The 17003-nt window shown below is 50.0% G+C and overlaps 1 protein-coding gene across 3 annotated transcripts in view; it reads right to left on the minus strand.

Annotated features, from left to right (window-relative positions):
* LOC138259916 (solute carrier family 35 member F3-like) overlaps positions 1-17003 on the minus strand; it is a 177314-nt gene that overhangs the window by 127658 nt on the left and 32653 nt on the right. For all 3 annotated transcript variants that reach the window (XM_069207898.1, XM_069207897.1, XM_069207899.1), the window contains one exon: positions 13015-13256. In XM_069207898.1, the coding sequence (XP_069063999.1) occupies positions 13015-13249 (235 nt within the window). In that variant the 5' untranslated portion in view covers positions 13250-13256. The remainder of the gene's footprint in view (positions 1-13014; positions 13257-17003) is intronic.

The following is a 17003-nucleotide window of genomic DNA, read 5'->3' on the forward strand; positions in this document are numbered from 1 at the left end:
AACCGCCGGGCGGCCGCCAATGCAGCCGCACTCACGCGGTGCCCATTTTGACATCCCCGCCGGCCCAGCGGGGATGTGGGCCGCAACATGGAGCCGGCTCCAAATGAAGCCGGCGGTGTTGCGGCCGTGCGACGGGTGCAGTTGCACCCGTCGCGCTTTTCACTGTCTGCATGGCAGACAGTGAAAAGCCGCATGGGGCCCTGTCAGGCACTGACCTGGCATGGGCAGTGCAGGGGCCCCCAGGGGCCCACGACTCCCCGTACCGCCATCCTTTTCCTGGTGGTTCAAACCGCCAGGAAAAGGATAGCGGTCGGGTACTCGTAATCCCCTGGGCAGCGCTGCCCTGGCGGATTACTACTGCTGGGGCCATTGTGGCGGAAAACCGCCGGCCCCGGCGGTGCGACCGCGGCGCTTCAGCTGCGGTCATAATCCCCAAGGAAGCACCGCCAGCCTGTTGCCGGTGCTTCCGTCATTTTAGCCTTGGCGTTCTCGTACCGCCAGGGTCAAAATTACCTCCTTAATGCCCAACTAAGAAGGCTTTATTAAGGGCAATATGACATTACAAAAATCTCAGCTATAATTATAATTAATGAGAGTGTGTTCGTGGGTGATCACATAGTATAAATGTGAAATAAGGTCAAACTGTATTTATAAGAAGATATAATTTATCAAGAAACTACACCGCAAAAAGACAAGCAATGTTTGGAATACACAGTTATGTAATATATACTATGGCAGCATTCCCTGATTTGGCTGTATGTGTACTGACGAAGTTTTGACCTTAAGAAATTACTTGAAAGGTCATCATCAGTACTACAAGAGGTACGTGTGCATGGGGGTCTAAAAAATGAGTGGAAACACAATAATTAGAAAGGATCTATGTACTACTAGTAGTATATGGCTATAAAGCACAGACAGGGACTCTTTGCATTTGTAGGGGTGTCTGAAGGTCACCGTTAACTAAAAAGCTGAAATAACAACACTTTTTTCTGAAATTGGTGAGCAAAGACGGTGCAAGAAGTGCACAAAAGTGCAAGAAAGCAAACATGAGTCACATCAAATGAGGAGTAGGCACCTACTAGCAAGACCTAAAAAGATGCTGGAAAAACTCAAGCAAGGAAGAAAATAAGAAAAAAATGGATGCCCCATCTGTGTCCACAATCCTCAGTCAACATTCATACAGAATTTCACGGGTCTGCAAGGAAACATCCAGGTTGTCCATGAGGGATCTGAGTCTGCAAAGGCAGCCTGGAAGAACCGGACTGTCTTACTGAATTAACCAAGCACTAAAGAGTCTGCGGGTGCAATGGAGTCACTCTACCACTAGCAGACAACCAGCCTTTAAAAAAAGCTTTAGGCTACTGCTTCGAGTAAGACAGTCTGAAAACAAAAGAGAAGGTCTTTCAGCTGTGTCCTCACCTATCCCTGATATAGTTAGTAGGGCTACAAGGAAAATCTGCCCAGAAGGGAGAAGTTGTAGGAAAAAAGTTATTTTTCAAATTTCATTCATATGACAGTATGATTCAAGCGTAACAGTTTTTTTCTTCTCTTAATTATTATCAAATATTGATTTGTGCCCGTGGTGGGCAGCAGAATTAGTTTTTGGAGACTGGGACTTATATTTGTATCATCAGACTTAGACAGAGAACAAAGGGTAGAAAGGCAGACAAGGAAGAAGGAAGTTTCTAGGACATGAATGGCCCCTGCATGGTACACAGATGTGTGCCCCTGCCTTGAGTAACCAATGATGTGGGTATCTGGTATCCTGTATTTTGTTTTCGTTCTAGCATCACACTAATATAAATTGCGCTCCAAGCCTGCCCTTATTTTGGGCAGCAGACTAATGCTCATGTCCTGGGTATAGTGTATAAAGTGTTTATCAAGCCATGTTTTGGAAGGATCAATAGTATGACCAGAACATGCATGTATAGTAGTAGGGCTGTATGTCAATGAGTGAGCCTGCACACTAGGGACAGTGGGATGCATATTGGCTGGCCCTGGCAATTGGAGTGCTCTTTCTGACAGTCGAAATGCATTGCCTGTATTCCTGTGGCTGGAGGGTGGGGATTCAGATACTGAAGTGAGGAGGATGGAGAGAGGGTTACCTTTAAAGATTTTGTGAGACCTTCTGTTAACTAGGGGCTACTGATTAGGTTTTCCTAGGAACTGTCATTTAGTAAAGGGTATGTCTGAAGTGTGGAACTGCAGGTTCTGTTGTTGAAGGTGACGACGTTTCTAGATTGGGCCTGTTCTTTTTGTTAGTCCCTGATTACTGCTTCAGTTGGGCAGATGACTGCCAGGCACAGAAACCTTATGCCTCATTGTACTTGTGTTTTGAGTGGTCCTGTTCAAGAAAGCCCCTGTGCTCCCTGCAGTCAAGAGGATCACTCTAAACAAAGGCTGTCACTTGCGAACCTTTTCAGCAGGACACTTGAATGGAGAACCACCCCAAATCCGTTCTGCAGTTTGAGCCTGTGGATCGACATCCTCTCAATGGAAAATGTTTAGAAAAAATGGGAACAAACTGTCCCACTGGGTTTCAGTTTCAAATCCTTCATGACCAGGGAAGGGAGTGCTCTGCAGAGTACTCAAATGATTGCTATGCAACCAGGGCTGTGGTCTGCTTGAAAGGCCGTTTCCCAGAGGTGAGGGAATTGCAAATTAAGGTGGTCATTACAACCCTGGCGGACGGTGTTAAAGCTGCGGTAATACCGCAAACAGGCCGCCGGACAAAAAAAAGGGAACTATGACCGTGGCGGAAACCGCCAACATAGACAGCCACTTTAACACTCCGACCGCCACGGCGGTACAGACAAGCAGCGCGGCGGTCACCGCCAACAGACAGGCGGGAGACAATGTACCGCCCACAGTATCACAACCCGCCAATCCGCCACCTTTTCCGGGGCGGATTCACCGTGGATAAAAACACGGCAGAAACAGCTTTTGCAATGGGAAAATGCCCACCATGGAGCCTGAACTACAAATACTCCCTGCGCTTGTCTTCCTGCTCCTCTACGATCACCAGCAACGTAGGCGCCGAAGACAAAGGTGAGTACTGCACCTACGACATAGGGGAGGGGGGAGGCAAAAGTCAGGGACACACACACGCAACACCCCCACCCCCAACCCACTACAACACAAACACCAATGCATTTCCGAACATCACAGTAACAACCCCCAAACCCCCCGGATAAATGCTAAGACAAAAGGAAATGAGTTCATACATTGTAATGTATCAAAAATCAGTTAGCACATATATACATCAATATATACACATTCCAAATATATACATCACGAATAGTAGTACAGGTATGCACATTTCAATGTCCGTGGACCACTGGGACCAAAATGCATGGGCGAGGCTCACACATGGTACCTGTCCTGGAACGGAGAGAAAACACTGCAGGGGCATCAGATAGAAATACAACAGGCACCTCAGGGGGAAGGGAAGGGAGGCACCTCAGCCGGATGACAGCACCACGCCAGATCCATGACGGGGCTCCATGCCCATTGATGTACCCTGGGGAGTGCAACGCCACAGTCTCTCAAGTCTCTACAGTGGGTGGCTTGCCCACTGCCATCCTGGGGAGTGCAAAGCCACAGTCTCCCAAGTGGATGCAGGTCTCCACTGGTTCTGGAGGGGGACTGGTGCCCAGAGTGCTTCATCCTGTGAAGGACAGACAGAGTGGATGCAGGTCTCCACTGGTTCTGGAGGGGGACTGGTGCCCAGAGTGCTTCATCCTGTGAAGGACAGACAGAGTGGATGCAGGTCTCCGCTGGTTCTGGAGGGGGAATGGTGCCCAGAGTGCATCACGCTCCCCGTGACGGTCCCAGTTCCGTCACTGTCCCAGCTGCACATGGGCTAACGATGCTTGATTTGGCGGTGCTTTGCCCTGTTCAGCGGTCTTCACCATGGCGGTGCTTTGCCCTGTTCAGCGGTGCTTTGCCCTGTTCAGCGGTCTTCACCATGGCGGTGCTTTGCCCTGCTCAGCGGTCTTCACCATAGCGGTGCTTTGCCCTGTTCAGCGGTGCTTGCCTTTGCTGTCTCTGACCTGTTCAGCGGTGCTTTGCCCTGTTCAGCGGTCTTCACCATGGCAGTGCTTTGCCCTGTTCAGCGGTCTTCACCATGGCGGTCTTTGCCCTGTTCAGCGGTCTTCACCATGGCGGTCTTTGCCCTGTTCAGCGGTCTTCACCATGGCAGTCTTTGCCCTGTTCAGGGTGCTTTGCCCTGTTCAGCGGTCTTCACCATGGCAGTGCTTTGCCCTGTTCAGCAGTGCTTTGCCCTGTTCAGCGGTCTTCACCATGGCGGCCTTTGCCCTGTTCAGCAGTCTTCATCATGGTGGTCTTTGCCCTGTTCAGCGGTGCTTTGCCCTGTTCAGCGGTCTTTACCATGGCAGTGCTTTGCCCTGTTCAGCGGTGCTTTGCCCTGTTCAGCAGTCTTCACCATGGCGGTGCTTTTCCCTGTTCAGCGGTGCTTGCCTTTGCTGTTTCTGACCTGTTCAGCGGTGCTTTGCCCTGTTCAGCGGCCTTCACCATTGCTGTGTTTTGCCCTGTTCAGCGGTGCTTTGCCCTGTTCAGCGGTCTTCACCATAGCGGTCTTTGCCCTGTTCAGTGGTCTTCACCATGGCTGTCTTTGCCCTCTTCAGCAGTGCTTTGCCCTGTTCAGCGGTCTTCACCATGGCGGTCTTTGCCCTGTTCAGCGGTGTGTGGCATTACGGTCCCTCAGTGCCCAGCGGGGCTGTGCCTGCCGGGGCCCTCCAGGTCACTGACACTGGCGGTGGTCTCCTGACCAGTGACGATACTGCTGTCCTCCAGGGCACTGACTCTGGCGGTGGTCTCCGGACCAGTGACGATACTGCTGGCGGTGGCGTCCCGGCCGGCGGGGAAGATGTTGGCCTTCTCCGCCGTGCTGCTCTTCCCAGACTTTGGAGACTTCTTCTGCCCCTTCACCACCTTGGGAGGAGTCACAGCTGACTCGGCACTCCCCCCGGGACCCTTGTGTGCTGTTTTGCCGGCAGGAGTCTTCACCTTCTCCCGTCGGCCACTTTCCAACTTAAGGTGCTTTACAGGGGTTGGACTGGCAGTGCTTTGGCTCCGTGTCACACTGGCTGCCCTGGTGGCCGGTGCACTCCACACACCTTTAACACGCACCACTGGTACTGGACTTTTTTTGGCTGAGGTGCTACTACGGGATCTATGAATTGGAGGGGTGGGGGTGGTGGGAAAGAGGTCAACGTTGCTCAGGAAGAGTTTCTGACGAACACTGGGACGGGTAGCTGGAGGGGGTCTGGGAGTGGAGGAAGAGGAGGTGGTTGTAGGAGGTGTAACTTTAGGTGATTTGGGTGCAGGTGCAGGCACTGGAGGCTGTCGTGAGGTGGATGGATGTTGGGTGTGTGGGTGCCCGCGTTTGTGTACTTTGGGAGGGGGCGTCACAGACACACTGGGAGTGGACACAGGGGACGTGTAAATGGTAGTGGGGGTGGTGAGTGCAGGTGAGCGGGTGTGGTGCTGGGTGTTCTGGTGCAAGTCCTAGTGCCTGTAGATGTAGTGCATGCAGGTGAGAGTGTAGACGAGACTGGGAGGGAGGAGGGAGACGACGAGGAGGGGGCACAGTGGAAGCAGTGGATGTTGCTGTGTCTGTATGTGGGTGATGCTTGTGTGAGTGCCTGTGGGTTGTGTGGTGCTTAGGTTTGCCTGAGCTACTTTTGTGTTTTGAGGTGTGTGCATGCTTGTCTGATGGTGTGCTTGGGATAGGCTGGGGTACAGGGGACTGGGTCTGGGTGGAGGAAGTTGGAGGGGGGAGGCTAGACACAGGGACAATGGATGCCATCAGTGCTGAGGCCAGAGATTGCAGGGTTTGATGAAGGGCAGCCTGACCAGAATGAATGCCCCCAGGAATGCATTACCGTGTTGCAACTCCCTTTCTACACCCTCGACCGCATTCACAATGGTAGACTGCCCAACAGTGAGTGACCCGAGGAGGTTAAAGGCCTCCTCACTGAGGGCAGCAGGGGTGACAGGGGCAGGGGCTGAGGTGCCTGGGGCGAAGGTGATGCCCACCTTCCTGGGTGAGCGGGCACGGGGCGAAGGCTGAGGGGCTGCTGGGAGGGTGGTGCTGGTAGGGGGGGTGGCGGCTGTACCTGTAGAAGTGGGTGGCACAGATGGTGCTGCCACCACAAGGGAGCTCCCATCGGCGGACGAGTCCGTGTCGCTGTTTGGTGATCCGGTGACCGACGTGAAGCTCCCCTCGCCCTCCGTCCCACTGGTGTATTCAGAGTCTGTGGTGGGGCCCTCCACGGCAATGTGTGATGCAGCTCCCTCGAGCTCCGGTGCCACTGTACCTCCGCCTGATGATGCTGATGCACAAAAGAACAGGGAGAGCACAAAAGGGGGGGGGGGACGACAGAAGAAAGACAGGTTGAGTGCATGGCTTACCGCTACCGTTGGCGGACAATGCAGACACAGCAGCCCCCTGCACTACGCTGTGCTCTTGGCCTCTACAGATGCAATTCCTGGGATCTGGCCTACATGGCTATGGTGGACATCTGCACACATAGATGACACAGGGGCATGTATACCTGTACTTGGCACTCTACAGAGGTGGGGTGGAGTGCCACATGGCCTGCATTCCGGAGGGGCCTAGCCTACGTAACTCGCCCTGGCCTAGGGAAACCCACAGCCCTCCTCCCCCACCCAGACCCCTCCACTGCACGCAAAGTCCGCTGAATGATGTTGTACTCACCCCCTTGTTTCTGCTGTGATGCCTTCAAGTGCCCATCCAACTCCGGGTAGGCCACCACCAGGATCCGGAACATCAGGGGGGTCATGGTGCGACGGGCACCCCTCCCACGTTGGGAGGCCATCCCCAGCTGAGCCTCCGCCGTCTTCTTGCTCCAGCGGCGAATGTCCTCCCATCTTTTACCGCAGTGGGTGCCCCGTCTCTGGTGGACCCCCAGGGTCCGGACGTCCTTGGCGATGGCACGCCAAATGTCCTTCTTCTGGTGGGCGCTGACCTACAAGACATGTACAGGGGAAGAAGAGAAGTCATTACCAACTGCACCGTCGAAGTGAGTGGCCCCCATCCCTACCCTTGCCATGTGGCACATGCATTCACACTCCTTCATGCTCGCTGAACTCTGCCCCCTTCCTTCTCACAACCAGCCCTCTCCATACAGGCATAGCCCATACAAGGTGCTCCCTGTGTACTTACCTGTTGGTCTGGAGGACCGTAGAGTAGCGTGTACTGGGGGAGGACCCCGTCGACTAGCTTCTCCAACTCCTGAGCAGTGAAGGCAGGGGCCCTTTCCCCAGACGCAGCAGCCATTGTCTCTTCCAGACCGAGGTCACAGCAGCACTTGCAGTGTAGGTCCTCTCCTGTCGAAGATCAGGTATTGAGTGATTGAACAGATAGAAAATGGCAGTGACGTCCGCGGCGGTGCATATCATCCCTGCTGGCGCACTTCATCATTGGCTTCTGGGACCCATAGGGTCCAATGTTAACCAATGCAGCATTGCGCCGCAGTCTACGACCGCCTACCGCGACTGTGTACAACGCCAGCGCACATACCTCACATCCCATTGTTCCAGTTTAGAGGTCAGGCAGCCGCCATTTCAGGGGCCCACATGGCTTCATTTACTACTGCATCACACATACCTAGGCCTACACTCAACACACATACAGGAAGAGTTTTGTATTTGGTGTCGTGTTCTGTGTAGCTGTGGGTACATACCTGGGAATTTGTTGACTCTGTGGTCGCTGTTGTCCTTGTTAGGCACCGTCAGCTGGGACATTTGAGGAGATGGCTGAATCCTCCGATGTACCGACCGCTGGTGGACCTGTTAACAATGGAGGAGCGACATTTGATCATCACCTACAGGTTTGACCGTGCCACAATCCAGGAACTGTGTACCCAGTTGGAGCCAGACCTGATCTCACCAATCCGCCATCCCACAGGAATACCCCCTGAAGTGCAGGTGCTATCAGTGCTCCATTTCCTTGCAAGTGGGTCATTTCAGACAACAGTGGCCATGGCATCAGGGATGTCCCAGCCTATGTTTTCAAACGTGTTGTCCAGAGTGTTGTCTGCCCTGCTGAAACACGTAAGGAGCTACATCGTTTTCCCTCAGGTGGAGGATTTGGCTACAGTGAAAGGTGACTTCTATGCCCTGGGACATATCCCCAACATCATAGGTGCTATTGATGGCACCCATGTAGCTCTGGTCCCCCCACGCAGGAGTGAACAGGTGTACAGGAACCGGAAGAGTTATCATTCCATGAATGTACAGATGGTATGTTTGGCAGACCAGTACATCTCCCAGGTAAATGCTATGTTCCCTGGCTCAGTGCATGACACCTACATCCTGCGGAATAGCAGCATCCCGTATGTGATGGGTCAACTCCAGAGGCACTGTGTGTGGCTATTAGGGGACTCTGGTTACCCCAACCTGTCATGGCTATTGACCCCAGGGAGGAATCCCAGGACCAGGGCAGAGGAACGCTACAATGAGGCCCATGGGCGGACTAGGAGGGTGATCGAACGCACCTTCGGCCTCCTGAAGGCCAGGTTCAGGTGCCTCCATATGACAGGTGGTTCCCTATTCTACTCACCAAGGAAGGTGTGCCAGATCATCATCGCCTGCTCGATGTTTCACAATCTTGCTTTGCGACGCCAGGTGCCTTTTCTGCAGGAGAATAGTCCAGATGACGGAGTTGTGGCAGCTGTGGAGCCTGTGGAGCCTGTGGACAGTGATGAGGAGGAAGCTGAGGAAGAAGACATAGACAACAGGGAGTCAGTCATACAGCAATATTTCCAGTGACACACAGGTGAGAACAATTGTTTTACTATTACATTCACTTTCACACTTCTACCTCTATCCAGTCTGTCAATTAGTAGCAGTATTTGGTAACTGAGTTGTACATTTCCCTTACGGTTTCACAAGTGTGGTTGCCAACGTGTGTCATCTGCTTGCATCCTTCATGGACTTGTGATGTGTGACATAGGTATGTTGGCATTACAGTTGAAAACGCATTTTGTCACTGTCATTGCTATTATACATTTTCCAAATCACAGACTGACTCCAGATTGTTTTGTGGTTCAAGGGTGTTTATTGAAGTGCTAATTATTGGAGGGGGTGGCAAAATGGTGATGGGTGATGGTGGAGGAATGTCCATGGCAGAGTCCAGTCTATAAGTCTCACAGGTGCACTGCCCATATGGGCATAGGAAGTGGAGCTGGGGCAATTTCAATCTGGACAGGGTAACATAGTGAGACAATGGGAGGACAATCAGGGTGGTCTCATTTCCTGGCGGGGGTCTTGCCATCTTGCTCTGTCCTGTTCCTGGATCTCAAGGACCGCTTGCGGGGTGGTTGTCCGTCTGCAGGGGGTGGGGTGCTGGTGTGGTGGTCCTGTGGCGGGGCATCCTGTCCACTAGCGCCGGAGGAGGTGGTGGGCAGTTCATCGTCCATGCTAGTGTCAGGGGCCCCTTGGAGTGCCACGGTGTCCCTCATGGTCTTTTGTATGTCCTTCAGCACCCCTACGATGGTGCCCAGGGCGGAGCTGATGGTTCTGAGCTCCTCCCTGAACCCCAAATACTGTTTGTCCTGCAGGCGCTGGGTCTCCTGAAACTTGGCCAGGACCGTCGCCATCGTCTCCTGGGAGTGGTGGTATGCTCCCATGATGGAGGAGAGGGCCTCGTGGAGAGTGGGTTCCCTTGGCCTGTCCACCCCCTGTCACACAGCAGCCCACCCAGTTCCCCTGTGTTCCTGTGCCTCCGTCCCCTGGACCGTGTGCCTACTACCACTGCCCCCAGGTCCCTGTTGTTGTTGGGGTGGTGGGTTACCCTGGGTTCCCTGTAGTGGTGGACACACAGCTGATTGACGTGTCCTGGGTACGGAGGTATGGGCCCGCTGGGTGGGTGCTGTGCTGGTGTTACCAGAGGGTGGAAGGTCAGTGTTGGGCTGTGCCTGTGCAAGGGGAACTGACTGTCCCGAGGCCCACGATGGTCCGGGCTGGTCATCTGGATCCAGTTGGCCAGAGCTGCTGTCGTCACTGTGGGCCTCTTCTGTGGGTGGAGTGGAGATGTCTGGACCCTCCTGTGTGGTGACGTTACGTAGTGGTCCTGCAGGGGTATAAGAGCATGATTATTGCAAGTGTGTGTGTCATGGTGTGCAATGGGTGGGTGTGCGTGTACCCCAGTGCAAGCATTCCTGTGTGGGGGCTTGTGTGATGATGGTTAGGGGTTGTTATGGGTATTTGCAGTGAGCATGCGTTAGTGCTGGGTGTCCATGCTTAGTTGTGTCATGCAGGGCTTGGTGTTGGGATGTGTGGTTTGTGTTATTAGTACATTAGTGAGGAGTTGGAGTGATAGGGGAGGGGGTGAGGGTGGGGGTGTGTGATAGCATGCAGGTAGGGTAGGGGATATGATAGTTAAGATTTGACTTACCAGTGTCCATTCCTCCACCGACTCCTCCGAGGCCCTCAGGATGCATGATGGTCAAGACCTGCTCCTCCCATGTTGTTAGTTGTGGGTGAGGAGGTGGGGGTCCGCCGCCAGTCCGCTGAATTGCGATGTTGTGCCTGGAGACCACTGAACGCACCTTCCCCCGTAGGTCGTTCCACCTCTTCCGGATGTCCTCCCGATTTCTTGGATGCTGTCCCACAGCGTTGACCCTGTCGACGATTCTTCGCCATAGCTCCATCTTCCTGGCTATGGAGGTGTGCTGCACCTGTGCTCCAAATAGCTGTGGCTCTACCCGTAGGATTTCCTCCACCATGACCCTGAGCTTCTCCTCTGAAAACCTGGGGTGTCTTTGGCGTGACATGGGGTGGTGTAGGTGATGTGTGGGGTGGTGTATGTGTTGATGAGTGTGGTGATGTGTGGTGGTGTGGGGTGTTTTGAGCGTGGATGTTGTATGGGTGATGGTGTTGTGTGCCTCTGTGTGGTGGGGTTGCCTATTGCTGTAGTCTCTCTCTGGCCTTCTTTCAGATTTTTTGGTCGTAGGGGTTTGTGGGTGATGTGGGTGTGTTTTATATTGTGTTGGGTGTGTGGGAGTGGTGTTTATATGTGTGTCAGGTGTGTGTATTTTGAATTGTCCAATGTGGCGGTGTTTTGGAGATGTGTGTGTATTTTGAGCGCGGCGGTGTGTACCGCCAATGGAATACCACGGTTGAAAGACCGCCGCGTGGATTCGTGTGTCGTGATAGCATGGGTGTGTTTCTGTTGGCGTGGCGGTGGAGGTTTTGTTTTCGCCAGTTTATCACTGACCTTTGGTGTGGCGGACTTGTGTGAGTGTCTGAATTTCGGCGGATTCCGAGATGTGGGTCATAATAGCTGTGGCGGTATTCCGCGCCCGCAGCAGTGCATTGGCGGTCTTCTGCACGGCGGTAAGCGCCTTTTACCGCCAATGTTGTAATGAAAGTCTTAGCTTTCTGCTAGAGGAGCCGAGGATCTGCCTGAAGTGCCTAGCAGCCTACCTGACTCCAGAGGCAGGGAAAGAGTCTGCCTGGCCCTCCTTGAGGAGAGACTTAGCATGAGAGAGACACAGCATATCCTAGGCACTGAGGGACACCCAGAGAGAGCTGAGAATGTAAGTGCGATCTAGGAGCAACCAGCAGTGCAAAGGGTCTCCAGGGTCTCTCAGTACTAATGAATACCTGTAAGTATCTGGGTCTTGATATAGATGGGTCTGCCATTTCCATGATCATTGCTTTGGTCTGATTGGGTCTGCAGCTGCCATCAGCCCAGTCAAGATCGCCTCTGCCTCAATCATCACCTTAGCCATATTGAGTCTGTATCTGTCATCAAATCCCTTGGTGCTGCATATGCCTTGATCATCACATTGACCTATTTGGGGCTTCAACTGCAACCTGCCTAGTGAGGGCGACATCCGCCATGATCATCACCGTGGCTTAATCAGGGCTGCATTATTTGTCAGCCCAATCAAATCTGCAACTACATGTCAACTCTGGCCCACAATTCACCCACCAGCCAAGGAAGCCATTGCAGCTGGGACCTCACAAGGTCAAGGTTGCTTTTCTCAGAGCTAAGCCACACAGGCACGTAGCATGAGACGGGACCTGTGCCACTTTCCTTGTCACAGCCTCCCATCTAAAGGAGTGCAGAGACGCAGCCTATCCACTCTGAAGAAGCGAGGAAATGACTAACTGCTACACCATCAGGAAGTAATAACTGAGAAAATCTTGAACTTTTAACTTGTGGGGGGAACGTAAGACTGCACATGAATCTGTTCCTTTTGTCGGACTACTAGAGGGGGACCTGTCTAAGATCAATCACCCCAGGTGGGACTAGTAAAGGAACTTGGCTGGCATAGTGCCACAATTGAGAATCATCCCCAGGGTCACTATAATGTATACTAGGTTGGATTGTATAGTATTTATTGCTACTCTATGAGTGAAGACACTTTTTTTCTTAAAAAGACGTGCAGATGCTGGCCACTGAAGTTAATGTGGCTATTGATTGATTGTTGAATTGTGCAGTCGAGCAATTAACACTACATCCTTGAGAAACCGGAGACTGCTCACCTTTTCTATCCTCAGTGTTAAGTGTAGAAGGGGGCTGCACTTGGTTGTATTGAGTCATAGCAGGCTGAGCACCAGGACACCAGAGGCAAATAATCCTAATCCTCAAGAGGAGACAGTAGCCCCTGTCTGACCTCTGGCGCCACCAATGTGGTGTGACAGAAGGAGGAAGATAAAGATAGAAAAACAGTGATGAAATGATATAAGCGTAATGGAAAATAATCTGCAAGAGTAAAATAGAGATACAGGAAGGGTTATAGTGCAAAAAGAAACATTATTTAGAAGCGAGACTTGTCACCCTTGGAATTTGGCAACTTTGGCATTTCACGTGACTGTAAACAAGCTTTCAGTCCCTGCACTTTTTTTTTAATTTATTTTTTTGTTAGAAATTAATCACCGAGTATCTTTGCAACATTCAATTAGCAAGGATTTCCATACTGGCCCCCAGAATTTCCCCTTACTCGCTGCACTCACCACATTCCTGTCCAGGGGAGCCCCAAAGTCTGGGAGCCTGGCGTCCATAGTACCCGGTGATGCTTAGGATCCGCACCTCTACAGCAGAGAGTTCATCCAGAGGACTGGTTACATCCACAAACGAGCGGCAGGAGCGTAGTGCCGCCTTCACGGGGCCCTCCTGGCCCAGGCGGCGGCAGAGCTGGCAGCTGATGTCGGAGACCCTGCGTGGGCTGAAGTCTGAGAACCTGCGCATAGTGTCCCTGGTAAGCAAAGACACAAAGCATTGCAATCTCAAAGGTTTGGATTGGAAGGAAGCCGAGTCTATTTTCATCCAACACAATATCTCCATTAGAGAAGGTTTATTAGGAACTTAAGAAAAACATGATGCAGATGGCACACCTATTTTTCGAATTGGAAGTTTTGAGTCTTTTATGTAGGAACCCATGCTGATCTCAATCCCTTATGGCAGGTGAAGAGTTGATCACAAGTTTAAGTGTACTAAAAGCCTATGAGAAAAATACACTTGATGCAGGTTTGAAAACGTTTGATGATCTGGGAGGACTGGAGAAAAACATAAAGTGCTATATGCAGCGATTCCTCTTCCCACACATTTCGGAATTATGAGTTTTGTGGTACATATCGGTGGGTGAAATCTGTGATATTTATCAGGAAAAAATGCCTGGTAAATATCGGAACATGTGGGTTTTGCTACAAAATGAGGTATTAAATAAAAAAACCATTTACCTCTCGCCGTTCTACTTGCTAACCACAGCAATCTTGGATTTGTCAACTCCACTTCATAGAAATAGCCCCTGCGCATGTCTCCAACTTCCCAACATTCACCATTCCTCTATTTTGACTCTCTTCGACTTCCTCTCTGTAGCTTTTGACTCTCTAACACTTTGCTTGCAAGACTTGCCTCCCAAATTATAGTGGACATTGTTCCTTACTCTCCAACAATTTGTTCTCAGTATTGCTCTCGTTGACATTACATTTTCCTTTGAGGTCTGATCATCTCTATATGGTATTAATACCCACATTCGTTGCATCAAACAAGAATTTCTGATAGTGTCACAGACATTAGTCGTTGATTGGCATTCTCATCTCTAATGTTCAGTCCCTCTGAGATCATCTACTTCCATTGGTAGGCAAAGACACTATCCTTCTTTCCCCTACCACTTTTTCTCATGGACATTCTGGCAACCAACACTGCTGACAAGAGCCTTGGGATTCAAATCAATGAAATCATGAGGTTGAAGATATTCATTATGTCCACCACTAGAGTTTGCTAGTTTCCAGAGGCGAAACTAGGATAGATACAGCAGCATGTGCCCTTTGACTTGGGTGCACACTTGTCATGCGTAAGTAGCACTCTGGTAGGAGCTTACTGATAGACCTTCCCCAAGTTATGTTGCCAAAAAAACATTAATTTTGACACTATTTAAGTTGAGATGAGAATTAGCTACCTTATGGCACGGCCTGGGCACCGACTAGGATGGCTTTGTGTAAGATAAAGGGCCAAGAAGGAGATGCTTAACCTAGAGTTTAAAGCCATCCGTAGCATAGTAGTTCCTTACCTTTCTCAATTGATTACATGTAACATGACCCACTGTGCCACAATCCATATGCTGACCACCACACCCTAACCATTCCAAACCTCCTTGTGGCAACTTGACGGACATGTCTATTCCGACTTTCTTTAACACAAACCCAAACCTATTAAGAGCCATCTCCTCTCTCCCGGAGCTTAAAAAGACCTCAAAACCAACTTTCTAACAGTTGAAAGCCCAGGTTTGTTCTTGGCATTGTAATCCTCCTGTGCTCGGATCACCACCCATCCCACTACCCTGATACAAATTTGCAAATCACTCTACCTATATATGAAATACAAACTGTTTGGGCGAACTTAGTGACTTTCTAAAGATCCGTCAGACTGTGCAGCTTGCAAACATCAATGAAATGGTTATCACAGACAGATTAAGAAAGCTAAGAAAAAATAGTTTATCCAAAGAATAAATGAAAACAGCAGCTCTTCTAAAGAGCTTTTTAAAATTGTAAAAGAACTGTCCCATCACAAGCTTATCACAAGCTAATACCCCTTCAGTCCACTTCTGTGAAGCAATAACCAATTACTTCACAGATAATATTTACAAAATGTATTCCACATTTGATATCCAACCTTCCCTAGAAGAGTTTCCCTGGTCCCTTACAGGTCCACACCCAGAAGAAAGAGCCCATTTATGCAATTTTGCCAGTGTGTCTACGAAACAGGTTGAGAAAAAATATTACAGAAGTGAAGTCCGGCTCTCCATTGGACCCCTGCCCTCTTTTCATTTTCTCTTGCCTAACATTTATCTTAAGCGTATATCAGACCCAAATCTTTAACTTATCACTGGCAACAGCTGTGTATCCGGACTGTTGGAAGCAAGCACTAATCCTCCCCTTAGCCAAAAATACAGGACTTGATGTATCCACCTTATCTAAATATAATTGCTTTTCCTTGCTTCTTTAAATGTCTAAAGTCTTTGGAAGACTTGTCAATCTTTAAATTGACAACCTTTTTAGAGAATAGTAATCTACTAGATCCTTCCCAGGTGGGATTTAGAGCCAAGAACAGCATGGAATGCACCCTCCTGACTGATCTAGATAACATCAGATGGTAGGTATATCAAGGCAAGGTGGTTGCCCTGATTCTACTAGATCTCTTGATTAAGAAACTCCATGAGTTGGGGCATCCATTCTTCCCCTTTTCAATGGTCTGATACCAAACTGATCATCTCAATAGGTAAGAAGCAGAAAGAGACTAGGTAAAACCTTGCAGATTGTCTTTCCGAGGTGGCCAGCTGGATGATGGCTCATTGTTTAAAACTAAATGCTGAAAAAAACTGAGGTTCTTTTAATTGGAGGAGCCGACCACATCTGGGATGCTTCCTGGTGGCCTTCAACTTTGGGCACAGCACCGTCTCCTAAAAAATGGCAAAAAAGTTAGGAGTCCTCCTTTATCAATAACTATTCGTGCAGGACCAGGTCATGGCCATATGTGGTAAATGTTTTGGTCTGCTAAAACTTCTCAGAAAATGTTTGCGTTAGATTCCGGGAGATTGGCGCTGAAATGTAATCCAGCCAATAATTTCAAACAGATTGGATTATGGAAGTGCACTTTATATGGGGATGGCTGTCTATCTGTTTACGAGTTTGTATGTGAACCAAAATGCAGCCGCAAAACTCATCTGCAACAAAGACATATATAGTCCTGCCTCCATCTGTCTAAAAACCATTCATTGGCTGCCCACACAAAAGAGAGCAAAGTTCAAACTTCTCTGCCATGCCCATAGGGCTCTTCTTGACTCCGGCCCTCTGATTCTTAGACCAAAGGTAGAATTCTATCAACCCAGAAGAAATCTAAGATCCACAAATCAAGCCCAAGCCAGAACAAAACGCATCAGGAAAGACAGAGCTGGTGGCCATTCTTTCAATTACTTGGCCACAACCCACTGGAATGTACTTCCTTTGGATATTTGAATTAGTGGCCATAATGTCCAAGCAATCTTGTAGATTTATTACAAGGTATACATCTTTGTGCTAATCCAATCACATCCAATTGTAAATGATGAATTGTCAGTGTCTTTCTAATTTGACAATATTATTTGGTGGGTTACTATCATGGACAATGATGTGGAATACGCTGTCATACCCAGCACTCTACCCTGGACAGAGTTGTGTGGTAGTCTATGTTATGTTAGATGAAAACAGGCCTCATCAAAAGGCACCTATTGAAATACTATCACACAGCTCTGTCCAGAGTAGGGTGCCAGGTATGACAGCATATTCCACATCATTGTCCATGGTAGTAATCCACCAAATAATATTGTCAAATTAGAAAGAGACTGACAATTCATCATTTACAATTAAAAGCAAGTAGTTAAATGAGATCAGCCACACAAAATTGTCATCAATGGGAATTACAAATGCACAAACAATTCCTCTGCAATATTCCTGACTAGTGG

Source organism: Pleurodeles waltl, chromosome 9 (assembly GCF_031143425.1).
Source record: "Pleurodeles waltl isolate 20211129_DDA chromosome 9, aPleWal1.hap1.20221129, whole genome shotgun sequence".
Lineage (NCBI taxonomy): Eukaryota > Metazoa > Chordata > Amphibia > Caudata > Salamandridae > Pleurodeles > Pleurodeles waltl.